We start from the raw sequence: 14767 nt of genomic DNA, 5'->3' as shown, positions 1-14767 counted from the left end.
GGCTCTTGAGTGTAGTATAGCGAGCTATTGTCTTTCATTAATAGTCACTGTGGTCACAAGATAAAACACAAAATTGTAAAAGTTTAAGTAAATCTTATTCTTTTCATATAGTGAGACTTAAAATAATACAAAAAACTTATCACCTCTGGTGCTTTAATGGCTTATTGGAACCTTAAAGTATATTAACTAGGTTACAACCCCTGGAATTCTACAGGAAGCTACGACACTAACTGCATCAAACAGAGCATAACTAACTTTCAACACTTACCAACTGTGCCTACATCAGGCCTTTCAGGTTTGTTCTAATCAGCAGGTCTCTATCTAGACAAGCAGCAGTGGTGACAACATTCAGTCTTTTGTTACGAATCATGCTGATTATGATCTTACTTCTCATTTTAACCTATACCGCTTGACATAAAATCTACATGCTATTTACTAAACCTCTAGACTGACCAAGTATGGGACAAAATGAGACATAAAAAAAAATCAACATAAAGCTAGTAAAACGTAAATGTCACTTATCTTCTTTCAAATATGTTCAACTATTATAAGTGTAAAATATTTAATGCTACTTGATAAATTGCATAAAGTTGATTTTATTATCTAACTTATTAATAATTATGTTAATTAATTCATGTCTAGTAATAATGCATACTACTTGCGGATCTATTTTATTTTTAGTATGGTATTACAAAAGTGATTTTCAGGCATAGATAATATTTTTAATTGAATTTATTCAGTTCCCATTTGCTCATAGGTCCTTAATTTTTTCATTAATGGTCCTTAAAAGTCATTAAAAGTACTTAATTTCCATGAGCAGAAGCGTGTACAAACCCTGAATTATGTGCAAGCAAATTAGTGCATAATTCTATTGCTATTAATCTCTTTTCTTAGCATTTCATTTTAACTTATTATTTCAAGTAATCAAAAAGTTGCATGCATCAAACTTTTAAAAATTGAGGAAATATCAAAATGGATATTGATAACAAATTATTTCAATGGATAACATTCCTATCTGTTACAAGTAATATGTTATTTGAAATATCAGTTTTGCTTATGTAGTTAGCTTTAAAAACTGTTTGTTTTGTGCAAGATGGAGATGAGCTTTTCCACAAGCAGAGTGGATTTTGGCGATTCAAGCATTACTTTGCAAAACATTATCGAAAATTTGTTGTTGTAGTGAAAGAGACCTTCCCAGACGTTTCAACTTAACAAAATTATTTTCCGCCTGATTTCGAAATACTACAAATATTTACAATAAGAAAAAAAAAAAAAAAAGTGATCACCCATCTCTTAAGTTTTGACAAAGTCAGATGTAAAAATATTGCAGTCACCAACAAAGTGTAAGAAAGATTTCATCATAAATCAAATTTATTGTATGGGAGGGTATTTAGATAAGATGTTGAAGAAGTTGAATATTCATCCATATTTTTTCCATGTTCTTCAAGGACATAAACTGCTTGATAACCTCAAATGGCTGTGCTGTTGCAGTGGTTCAGATTGTTTATTAATACCTAAGAAAACTTGATTCTGTGTTTTCTGCAGGTAATTCTTGGTTTCAGATAAGCGAATATGTCGGTAGCAGAAACACGGAATACGGAGCATGGAAAATTCACATGTATTTCCTGAGAGACCTCTACATTCATCAAAAATTGATGTCTATTATACTGTGTCTATGTCTAAAGGTAGTGGTTATATATATATATACACACACGCTGCTGGCCATTAGGCCTGCAACAGCTATACATATATATATACTGCTGGCCATTAAAATCGCAACAGTATGAAGGAAAACAAATAGAAAAATGGCATGAAGACAAAATAATTAAATTTGTAAGTATTTTGGGGGTTTACAGGGGGCGAAATTAGTAGAAACAGCTGCGGCCCTTACCCGGTTAAACATGGAGTCGAACCGGGCTTGGATGACAGAAACAAGCAACTCATTCCATGCTGCTTCAAGTCTATGCCACACTTCATCAACCATATTACCTGGAGAGGAGTGGCGGGTCAGTCACTTAGCATTCCATGACCAGATGTTTTCAATGGGGGACAGATATGGAGACCGTGCAGGCCAGGGCAGCAGTCGAACACACTGTGTATCAAGGAAGGTCAGAACAGGACATGCAACATGTGGTCTTGCATTATCTTGTTGGAAGATGGCCTTCAGCAGGCCTTGAAGATAGTGCACAACCACTGGACATAAGATGTCAGAAATGTACCAATCTGTATTCAAATTACCGTCAATCCAAACCAGAGATGTGTGTGTCATGTACCCAATGCCTGCCCAAACCATCACACCAGGTGCAGGGCCTCTATGCCGATATTGAATGTAAGCAGGCAACGTGTGATCTCTTTGGAGCCTCCAGATATGTATATATCAATCAGAATACTTCATGTAGAACTGGGAATCAACTGAAAAAAGGACATTGTACCACTCCTGTATCCAGCTTTGTCATTCGGCACACCAGAGTCGCCATCTCACTCTGTGCTGCACTGTCAAAGAAAGACGAAGTAATGGTTGCTGTGCTGATAGTCCACGCTGCTGCAAACATTGATGCACCATATGAGCACATACTGGGTGTGCTGAAAACATGCCCATTTCCTGACTAATTGTCCGTGATGTGGTTGTACGGGTTTGCAGGACTGACCTCACAATATGTCTGTCCTCTCGGACATTTGTCATGGAAGGGCATTGAAATTCTGCATGCCGTTCAGTCTGACTCTCAGCAACCCATTGATTCCATATTTTCATGACAGTGGTTGGATGTTGACCAGTGCGACGGCGATTCATGGAATGATAATCCACACTTTCAATAGGTAAAGATCCTGCCTCTATCGCATTCCGATACTTGCTGGTAAGCATTCCTTCATCTGATACGAGGCATAACACGATATTCTAAGCAAACCCCTACCTTACAAAGTGCTTTCTTCCTCCCTCCATCATCGTCTAAATGCGCTGGAATACTAATCATTTGCATATCCCAACCTCTTTTTCTTTTCATGTGATTTTGAGGTTCGTCAGATCATTTCTTCCTGGTGTTACAATTTTAATGGCCAGCAGTTTATATTGATAGAGCTGTGTATTATTAGTTTATTGCACTACTTGAAGAGAATGAATGCTTTTTCTGGTTTCAGCGGATAGAGCACCTGCCATATCATGTAATGAGACAATGTCATATTTTGCAGACTCACCCCCCACACTGATTTCCTTGTATTTGTTAAGGACATTGGCCTCCATGGTCCTCTGATTTGTCACTCCCAGATTTCTTAATGTTAGGTCACCTAAAAGCACATATATATGCAAGCGATCCACACTGTCAATGAACTCAAAGCAAATGGTGAAAGTGAAATTGAGAAAAATAAGCATTCATACATTGTCTTCAATTTGAGAAATGGCATTTGTGCTTGTATTTGAGGAAAACTTTTAAAGTTTTATCATTTTTGTTTCTCAAAATCTCTTTTTTAATTCATGTTTGTAACTTCATTCATTTTAGTAATTTTGTAGCAAAATATTTTTGCATGGTGTATGCGACTTTTTGATCACTGTACAAGGGGTAATCAAATGAAAAGGTGCGAAACGACACGGTGGGTACAAATGTAGACTTTATTCAAAATATACACCATAGGCCTGAGCACAACGATCCCACTGATGAACAAGCCACAGGATTCCTTGTTCCCAGAATTCCTGTGGCCGTAACGAGACCCAGTCCTTCACAGCGTCCTTGAGTACGTTGTCCGAGTTGAAGCGCTTCCCTTTCAGGTGTTTCTTCAGTGGACCAAACACATGGAAATCGCAGGGCGACATGTCCGGACTGTAGGGCTGATGGTCCAACGTCTCCCACTTGAAATTGGTCAGTTCCATGTATGTGACTCTGGAGACGTGTGGGCGCGCGTTATCATGGAGCAGAACCACACCCACCGAGAGCAGCACCAGTCTTTTGTTCTTGATGGACCTGCATAGGCATCAGGGTGTCTCGCAGTACACATCGGAGTTAATGGTTTTTCAGTGCTCAAGGAATTCCACAAGTAGCTGATCTTGTACGTCGAAAAAGACGGTGAGCAACACCTTGCTTGCTGATGGCACGCCTTTGAACTTTTTAGGGGGAGGTGACGATGCATGCTTCCACCGCATGCTGTCCCACTTTGTCTCTGGCTCGTAGTGATGGCACCAGGTCTCATCATCTGTGACGATCCGCTCCATGAAAGCAGGATCTTCCTGATACCGAAACAGATGTGTCCAGTGCTAGCCCATACGCAGTTCCTTTTGCTGATCGCAACCTGTCGTGAACAATTGTCCACACGATTTCATAGCTGACATCCACCTTCACCACCAACATTTGCAATGTGCCATGTCGATCACTTCTCACTGGGTCGTCCACCTTGTCGATGAGATCGCTCGTGATGACAGTGTTTGCCTGGCCTGGTCTCGGGTCATCACCCACACTCTCATGGCCTGCACAAAAACGGGCACTCCATTTTCTGACAGACGTGTCAGACACATTTCTTCCCATAAACTATCACCATCCAGCGATGAATAGCTGCCAGTTTCTCACCTTCCGCTGTCAGAAATCGGATAACACCTCGCTGCTCCTCAGTCGTCGAATTTTGCAACGCGAACGCCATCCTATCCTCATACGGACTGCCGCATGATTTGGACGCCACTTTTGATAAGAGCCTCTGCTCTCTCTTGCGCATGCGGCCGCCCGTGCGTGCTCCGATCCCAGTCAGACTCCAATCACATCCAGAGATGTCTCGCTACGTTCTCCCATGGCGGAATATGCAAATATTTAATTGTTACGTTTTTACGTCGTTTTGTACCTTTTCATTTGATCACCCAGTGTAGTATTAAATCCTCTAGAACAGATTTCACATTTATTTATACATTACTTTTTTCTTAATAATTTTTTCCCTTGTTATATTTTTTTACTTTTGACGTAGTGTATGTATCAGTAGATTCACGAGAGCTGAAACAACATGGATTTGCATTTATTAACTACAAAAGTTGCCATGGCATTCTTTTGCCAATATTATGTGAATATTTTGTTGTGATCAAATTTGGGTTTGGAAACATTACTACAGAAGTTGAGATTAGTTTTTAGAATAATATTAAAGTTTTCATTTCGTTTCATATTAATATTAACACTCACCATTTATCAGCATATTCAGGTTCCCCATTCTCACCACCTCTAAATGACAGAGAGCCAGTGAAAAAAATATGTTATTTGTATATTGTGTAACGCTACATTCTTTGCTGCAGTGCAAGTAATTTATTTAGCTTGATTTCATTGTTTGTCTCTTAAAGCTGATGTCAGGAATAATTTCTGACCTGGTTCTAAATTTCAAGAAATTTTACTTATGCAAATATTTGCAATTGCAAATTTAAAATTCGTGTAGGTCCCCCTCTCTTAACGATAAGTCTAATCACTGCAGAATTTTAGTCTTGGTACCTCTAAATTTGTTGAAAAGTCATCTTCTAAAAAAAGAAGAACTGGAGGGGTGTCATTTGAAACTTGACACTTTTTCAAGAATCCTCCCCCCCCCCAGCTATAATTATGAGTGCTAAAAAATGATGGAATTTTAAACCAACAGATTTAATCCTTCATTGTTAGCATTCTCACAGTTTTAAGTGGTCAAATTTGATTTCTAAATAGAAAAAAATTTAAATGAAATGAATATAATTTTGTGTCATTAGATGTATCAAAATATCTTGAAACAAACAACAAAAGACATACTTACTTGTTATGCTAAGAAGGAATAATTTTCATGTATTCAGATGCAGTAATTTCCTTTGTTACATTCCCTGTTGTATGAACTATAAGGTATAAAATTAAATGTATGTAAATAAAATTTTATTAACTGCACAGTTTTTATTATATGCATTAAAAACAAAAAAAAATTAAGCCATCATAATATTCTTTGTTATATGTGAACAAGCATAAAATTGCTGGGCAAATTGGGCAGTTGCTTTGAGACACTACAGAATTTCAATGAGTAGTAGGCATTATAGCATTGATGTATATAAAAATTACATGCAAACTTCCTTTAAATTTCTGTATGACAATTATAATTTCAACTTCATCAGTGTTTACAACCTCATCATTTTATTTTTTGTCGCATATGACCAACAGTATTGTAATAGTTAAAAAAGAAATTATTTTTGCTATTTATTGCATTTGTCAGCATAACTTGCATGAAACTCCCATGCAAGCAGCCCATTTACCAGGATTTGAAAACTGGTCAAACTCCCACTGTTTAGTGATTTTACCACTCAGCCTCTGATGAACCTCTCTCTGTAAAAGAAAAGTGTGGAAATATAGTCAGTAAACTTGTAATGTGAAACAATGAGATGGCATAAATGATTTAAGAAATATGGATGTCCTTTATCTTTGGGAATGCATGTCTTAATTAATGGTAGCCATTGTAATTAATAACCAGCAAAAGGAAAACAACTATTTGCTAATATTTTTTTTTGCAACATCAAATTCAGGTCATAATTTTGAAAATATCTCAGCAGCTAAACAACTGAATTATTTGTTCAAAAATAATGCATACCTTTTACATTTTTGCAATTTAAAATTCTAGTTTTTATTCTGTATTTGCTGCTTTGTTTTATGATGATTTAAAGAACTGAAAATTGCATCAACATCAGCTGTTGGTGCAGTTTCAGTTGGTTTCTTTCCTAATGCAGAAGAATAATGTTGCTTTCAGAGAAAGTAAAAGCAGTTGGAGGAGTTTATGCTTATTTCATGATATATGTTGAAATGGTTCATGATATATGTCTAAATGGTTGAAAGGAATAAGGTGTTCTCATCACTAGTATGTACCTGTGACAGTTTTGCCAGCAGCTGTGGTTTGTTCAGTTTGCAGTAATGAACAATAATTACATATGTCTACTATTACAATGGAAACCAGTTTATTTAAGTTGAGCGTATATTTTGTATGTAAGTATACCATTTTTTTTATATTTATAAATAAACAGTTTACAGCTGTTGATATAATCAATTAAGCTCTGTTTCTAATAAAATGTTATTCTTGTATTTAAAAATAAAAATTTTTAAACTAAAAAAGTGTATTTAAGTATATTTGTAGAGCAGTCTAGATCTTTTTTATTCTCCCCCTTATTTGCTAGGAGTAATAAGGCGTGCTCGAATTGTGAACATTTCACAGCCAAGTGGATCTTGTCTTTCACGTGCCATTTCACCGTCTGCTGTCTCAGCATTAGGTCTGTGTCCTAATTTCACATCAACTGCTCTTCGTGTTACACTGCCTGCTGGAACACTTAGTACGTCATCATCGATGCGAGTTTCTACAGCTGCCAAGCCAAATGTCATTTTGGTACACAAAGTGAAAACATCTGCGGTACAAGGAGTAAGGGACACATTTCGAAACTCTTTAATGCTTTCTTGTTTCATTTTAATTTTTTTTTTTTTTTTTTTTTTTTTTTTTTTCTTTTCAATTCTGAAATCTCTTTTTAAGCTATACTGCAGTTTATCATGAAATTTTAATTTAAAATTTTTTATTTATATTTTGTGTATTTAATTTCTCTAGAAAAATTAGGAGGAATTTGTTTATAATCTTATGCATTTCTATGGTTAAAAGTAATGCTAAAAAATATCCTGAGCTAGATAAATTTATTAATGCTGTTTGCAAGTTCTTTTGTATTATTTTGTGCTAACTGGAAGAATTGAAAATTTTTATTTCATGTTTATTTCTAGAGACCAGTCTTTCATTTTAGGTAGATCCATCTATAGGGGGTTAATTTTAATCAATTTTATTTCACGGAAGCAATTTTCACATAAAAGACTATTTAAGTGATGCAGATATTAAATATTTTTAGTTACTGTTATTGGTCTATATTTAAAAGTTTTTCTTAATTAGATTCTTAAGTTTCAAATGAAACATACAATAGAAAGTCAAAATCTAGATGTTAGATAACCTGAATGATCTAATATCTGGACCACCAGCCAAATATATGTATCTTGTTTTAACAAAAGTTTCCCACCACCGCAAATATTGTCTGCGCAAACAGTTCACGTTGGTGTGTTTAATCATATTTTCTCAAACAATTTTGGGCATTAGAAAGAAAGAGACTTGCTTTGGAACACTGTTTTGTGAAATTTGTAAAAAAAAAGTAACATTAAGTACAAGGTGTCTTGAAATGGAATTATCACGCTACCGGATTAGAACCACCATTTACGTCCAGTTCTGTAGCAAAAAGTCAGCTACAGAATGTCACCAAAACATGTACAGATTTAGGTACTAAAGATGTAGCATATGACACTGTGAAGATTTAGCTACGTCTATATGCCATCTTACTAGATTTAAACTGATGATTTAAAATTTTCAGAATCGCCCAAGTTCCAGTGATTCAGGATTTCGTACTGTGTTCTGTATATAAATCTTCTATTGTGAATTTCTGGAGGAGTTACTTTTATTATAAAGTTTTTAATTTGTATCAACTAATCACTATAGCCACTAAACGTATATAATTATAGTCAATGATAGTAGTAAGCATCTAATATTTCTAAAATCTAATGTTACGAAAGTATTTTCATTTTAATAATCGTACAGAATTTAATGCAATTTTTTTAATATTTCTTGCATTATTGTAGTCAATACTTAAAAAACTGTAGAGTAATTTATCTTATACACCTTTTTTAAGTTTGTTTTCTGTGATTTTTAATGTAATAAACAATATAAAATTGATCTGATATAGCAAAATGAAAAATTGTATTTCGGAAAATTCTGTTTGAATATTAGAAATGGAATTTCTGAAATAATATTTGTTTGTAAGTATTTATTTCTTTGCAATTAATATGTCTTATTAATTTTTGTAGCAAGAAAAAGCTGCTATTACCCAGAAAGAGTCAAGTGGCCCATCTACCGATAAACTTGCCTCAAAGCCTATAGACCGAGCTACACCAGCATCTCCATCAGTTTCTCTTGCTAACCTGAAAGTTCCTGAAACAAATATTGTCACCAATATAAATGTAAGTAAACTATATCTAATAACTGTCAGAAAAATTTCTGTTTTGTATAACCATCTCGTAGTTTGCTGATTATATTCCCCCCTCTTATCCTCTCATAAAATTCATAAACTTAAGTACTAAATTTTAAGTAAAGTAGGCAGGTTGACCTGTGGGCCTTAGAGAAATATTTTTAAATCATATTTTGCCAGAATGCGAAATTAAAGACTCGTGTAATAAAGTCCATAAATTAAAAAATGTGTGTTTTAAACAGAAGTTTGACAAGGTAAATAATGCAGTGTGATTTGTGCGTGTCAACAATATGTGTAATAGCAATCTTGAAACAAATAATTGTTTTGTGTTCCAAATTTTAACAATTTTAGTGCTAATATTTTCATTTTGGAAAACAGATTGTACTTCTACTGCAGTAAATGTTCTTGTCTGAAGCATATTTTGCAGTAAAACATTACAAAGAATGCAATGAAGAACTTAGGAGAGATTTTCCACAGCAAAACACACTGCTCAAAACTACCAGGGAGTATTGGGAGTTTTGTTTGAAACAATGATATAATCAATTAGCTGATATTAAAACGAAAGAAAATACATTAAAAAGGTATATTATCACATTTACAAATTCAAAAATAATTTAATTTTGTACATAAATGTTGAAAGTGCAAAGTTTTCATTGAAGAATTGAAAGTTATCTGCAGCATTTTTATGTAAGAGATTAGAAACAATTGACATGCACCAAGTATTTTTTAATAGTCTGGACTACATGGCTTAGCCATATTGGTAGCTTTGGAGAGCCATCCTGCATTTAGAAGCTGGCCAGATTGAACCTGCTTTAGAAGCCTTTAGATATGAAGGGTCATTTCCAGCCTGAAGACCAGGGTTTGGAAATATCAGGTGCAGGCCAGGAGAAAGTTGTAGGCATGCAGTAATGTAAAATGAGGATTGATATTTAACACTAATGGCTAGGAGTAACCACAATATGTAGGCCACTCTATTGTGCATCTGAAAGCTGTTGGGACCTGTATTTTAATTCAAACTGACTCTCTAATACTGGTTTATGCTTACACACTGTGGTTTGTGTTTCTTTAATAATGAGTGTTGTGTCGCCTGCAGAAAATGGTCACAAGAGCATCACGTGTAGAAATTAAATAAGTGGAACCATGTTCTTTTCCCAGATTAATTCCATTTTAGTGCACAAGCTTGAAAATAAGTTTCTTATCATTTGGAGAAATGTTTCAATCAGAATATTCCTGTATTTGTGGATGAAAGTGTTCAGTTTGGAGGTGGTAGGGTGATGGTCTGGGCTGATATCTATTAATTAATGGCTGTAGCAACCCTGTTGATCATTAGAAATGGATAACTGAAAGCTCGTTATTATAGGAATGGGATTATAAAGACCTTTTGTAGTCTTGCATAACAATAATCAAGGTTAAATTTATTTTGAGGGCAAACTCGTTTTTGATGAGGAATCCATCAACTGGATTAGATAGCTTGTTCATGTTACATGAACCCAATTGAACATGTTTTGGGCATTCTAGCAAGAAAGATTACTGGCTGCTTATTACCAAAACAGTTTATCCCAGTCCTTTAATAATCTTATTGATGTCATGTCTCACAGATATGTGCAGTATGGTTAGCTAGGTGAATCATACTTCTTATCAGAGTTCATTTGTATACAAAATGTCGCAGTTTTGCACTATGACATGTACAAAATGTACACTTTTTGTTTTTCAATGATAAAAAGGTAAAGTAAAATTTGGTTATTTCTCATTCTGTTCATAATTTTCTCTCCTCATAGCTTACGGTCATAAATCAACTATCAAAACTTTCTTTCCTCAGCAATTTATATCTCAAATCATAGCGGCCCATATTTTTTTTAACAGGGCATATGCCACAGATCAAGAGTACACAATTTACATGTCCTATGTGCTGTTATGGTACTACCAGATTATTTAAAACTTGAAAGTCTAATAGATTTTGAAGAACATTTGCCTTAGTAACTTAAAAATCTGTCTGCTTATATCAGCAAGCATTTTACGGTGTTGTCCTTAAAAGTATTAAGCACTTGAATATTCATATAGCAAAAAAACAAAAGCTTGAATGCTGGCAATTTTTTGGATTGGCTTCATTTTGTGCACTTCAACTACATAATTTTATTGTGCATGCATCAGATCCATGTTTAGTTTCTTTTCACTAGTGTTGCCATTAAGTCAAATCCTCATATTTTTAGCATGTGTATATTGTATTCAAAGTTCTGCAACTCTTATTTTACAGAGTGTCTGTATGGCATTCATAGTATTTTTTAAATTTTGAGTTCATGGATCTCACAGTTAACTATATTATCTCGTATATATGTGATCAGATTTTTATTGTATAAAAGCTGTTCTTGGATATTAGTTTTGTAAGCTAGATTTTGACATGTAAAAATATCTAAATTTTTTATTGCAGAGATTAATGGAAAGGTACAGTTTCTGTGAAAATAAACATTGCATTCAAGCTAAGATTGCATGCAATAATTATATAATCACATTATTCATGCTTTTATTTAGCTTCATATACATACTAACCAAAAAAAATCCTTTTTTCCCCTTGAAATATGGTTGAAGGTTTTGTTAAATTTTCTTCTCTATATCATTTTAATTCAATTTAGATTGTTTGTACATAAGTAATTATTCATATTATAAGAACTATTTAATCAGGATGTATTGAAGATAAAAGTAGTATATTTTAGCACATTTATGTGCAAAGAAAAAGCCAGCACTAAGAAAATCATAGTGGGAAGATGAAGGGATAGAAATGATAGTAAATGTTTTTGAGGAAATAGAGACTTTTCTGAAAATGCATCGAAGCATTTTGCTTTAAAAAAATATTGTAGATCTGCCAGCAAAATTTCTGTCAATGTACTTTTTAAGCAAGAGAAAAACCTGCTGACTGTGTACAAAACTCCCATAGTATTTCCTGTATTGAATTCTACCATTATGTTCCTTGCATTCATAAATAGTACTAGAATTGGGATTTTAAATTTAGTAGTTTGCTTTTCTTTAATGCTCTAGTTACTATGTTTTTGATTTTTAACACCAGAGTAATCTTATCATGGGCTATTTTTAAGAATCTTTCCCAATTGTATTGATATAAATGAGCTTGCTTGTTGTGCAAAACATAAACAGACCAATTAGAAGGTACATTTAGGTTGGAACTTAAGATTTGAAAAGCTGAAAATAGCTAGGTTCTTTATATGTATGAATTCTATAGTACTCAAAACTAATTTTAAAAAACACTTAATTGAAGGTCTATCTAAAAAATTCCTTAGATTTTTGAGGTGCTGTCACATGCACAGAATAGGCCACATAACTTTAGTAATAAATGTAGTGTATTTTTATTAAGACGTTTGTAAATCTATTTTTATAAGAAAAAATTACCTCAAAGAAAGAAAAATTTTACATGCTCAGTTTCCCAGAAATCAACATTTTGTTTGTGTACATTAAAAAAAGAGTGTGGTTTGCAGCATTTGTAGATTAAGTGATCACAAATTATGGGAATTCTACTGCATTTCAATTTAATTTCCAGATTCCAGTATATGAATAATCATTGTAATGTGGTTATTAAACACAGAGAAAAGATTTTAAATAATAAATAAGTAACAAGCTATCTCTTGATTAAAATATGTTTTGCATTTGCTGAGTCAGCAAAGTGGTTTCAATAAAAGTTTATTAGAGTTTAAACATGGTAATAAGAAATAATTAAGTATAGTAAAGAATATTTTGATCTTTAGTTACACAGGTAAAAAATTTCAAATATTAAGAGACTTTGAATAAAAAATAGATTCTTGATTAAGCTGCTGTTTGAACACCTAGTCTGTAAGTTTATAAATCAGCATATCTCTTTTTTCCTGGGTCCTTTAATTAAGGAGATTACTCCAGTTAGTAGTTTTTACAATATATTTTCTGTTATCATGTTTTTGAGTAATTTTAGCGTTGATTCTAACTGTAACTACTGAATTCGATGAAAAAGATTATCCATTGTTCCAAATCATACATCCTAAAGATTGTGTCATATTATATAATTAAATTGCTGTTTTTCCCTTCTCTCATGGAAATTATGCCGGATAAGTTGGTCTCTTTTAAGGAAAGATTCATATTTGTTAACTAATGCCCATGTTAACAAGCTGTTAAATCTGATGTCCGTAAGTACACCTATGGATATTATAGTATTAAGAAACCTGTACAATACTTTTCATATACAAATAAAAAACTGTCATTAGTGACCATGTGTTAAGATCACTGAATACTGGTAATTTGACCTTAGTCCATATCCCCATGTTTGGGCTGACAACATGGAATTTCATCTTTTTCATGGTAAAGGAAACCAATTTTCTTCCCTTAAAAAGTCTTCTATTTTCCTCCTTTGGAAAAGAGCCCTTGATTTTATGTTATGCCTTGCCATTTAACCTAAATTTATTCTAATAAATAAAGCATTTAAAATTATTTAGCATGAAATCAAGCATATATGGTAACTTATTATGCTCAGTTATGGTGAAAATTATTATGAATAATTTGATTTTAGAATTTAATTGTTAGAGTACAACTAATTCATCCTCATATTAAAGAACTTGAAATTTATCTATAAAGAATTTGAGTTATGAGAAATAAATAATAGCCAATATTTTACAAAAAGCAAACGTTGTCCCGATACCAAGCATGAAGAGGGGAAAAATGAAGTAATAAATCAGAAATTTAAAATTCTTTTATTTGAATTTCAGCTAGACCAAAATGTTTGCATGGCAAAACTGAAATTCTCATAGCAGTGAAAAGTGTTGAGCAAATAAGCAAAATTAAGTGTTTAGGCCTATGTTTCTTATACTCTAAAGAGGGATCTGTTAGTGTATGCTAAAGTTTTCTCTAAATGTGCTATCTGCAACATAATGAATTATAGTGTAACAGTTATTTTAAAGCCCATAACTCAAATGCTAAAATGATTCTATTAAAATATAATGTTACATTATTGGGAAAATTAACTAAGCTGGCTAATAGAAATAAAAATGTTTTATCAATTTGTTGCCAGTTAATTATTAAAATTTAACATGTAGATCATATTTAAATGGCATACTTGGTGTCTTACATATCCGTAATGTATGTTAATGTTGTTACATGTTTTTATAAAGCCCCATATGGTACAAGTATGCATTAATGGGCTTCTGGACCAAAATTAAACGAACCATCAATAAATGTAAGTTAGCAGTATTATCAGATAGGAAAATTATTTATTCATTTTAGCGAAATAAACCATAGCTAAAGAATTGATAGATTTTCTTTCATCTTACTATGCATATGTTTAAATGTTCCCGTTCAATACAGGAATCGGAATAAATATTTCTTATTAAAGGATAGTTTTTCAAGTGATCTAAATCTCTGTGATAAAAATGTAGATAAAAATTGGCTACATTGCAGCTCCATAGACAACAGAAATAGCCTTATCCTTATCCGAGTTAATCAGGAGGAAAATCACAGTCATGGTATATCTGATTCTTTTTGTTGAGCATTTATTGTATTTTTCATTTCTAGACTTTGCAAAAGGGTGAATTTTTTATATTATTCTATGTATTTTTTTAGCAGGAGGTCTGGATACTGTATGTCGAGAATTTGGGCTGTGTACTGTATATTATTTTACGTAATAAGCGATTAAATTTTTATATTTAGTAGGCTCCAGTAAGCATGCTTCAGATCCATAAAAAGTTCAGTTTGTTTAAACTTAGTTCAGGTTATAACTTCTGAATATAAAACATTTTAGGA

The 14767-nt window shown here is 33.2% G+C and overlaps 1 protein-coding gene across 5 annotated transcripts in view; it reads left to right on the top strand.

Annotated features, from left to right (window-relative positions):
• Positions 1 to 14767, top strand: part of LOC118195866 (uncharacterized) — a 219932-nt gene that overhangs the window by 202232 nt on the left and 2933 nt on the right. For all 5 annotated transcript variants that reach the window (XM_085808113.1, XM_085808111.1, XM_085808112.1 and 2 more), the window contains 2 exons: positions 7130 to 7368; positions 8838 to 8990. In XM_085808113.1, coding sequence (XP_085664239.1) covers positions 7130 to 7368; positions 8838 to 8990 — 392 coding nt within the window. The remainder of the gene's footprint in view (positions 1 to 7129; positions 7369 to 8837; positions 8991 to 14767) is intronic.

Source organism: Stegodyphus dumicola, chromosome X1 (genome assembly GCF_044657685.1).
Source record: "Stegodyphus dumicola isolate Sdum_Otavi_A_Nest chromosome X1, ASM4465768v1".
NCBI lineage: Eukaryota > Metazoa > Arthropoda > Arachnida > Araneae > Eresidae > Stegodyphus > Stegodyphus dumicola.
Note: the sequence above shows the minus strand (reverse complement) of the source record. Positions and strands in the feature narration are given on the sequence as shown.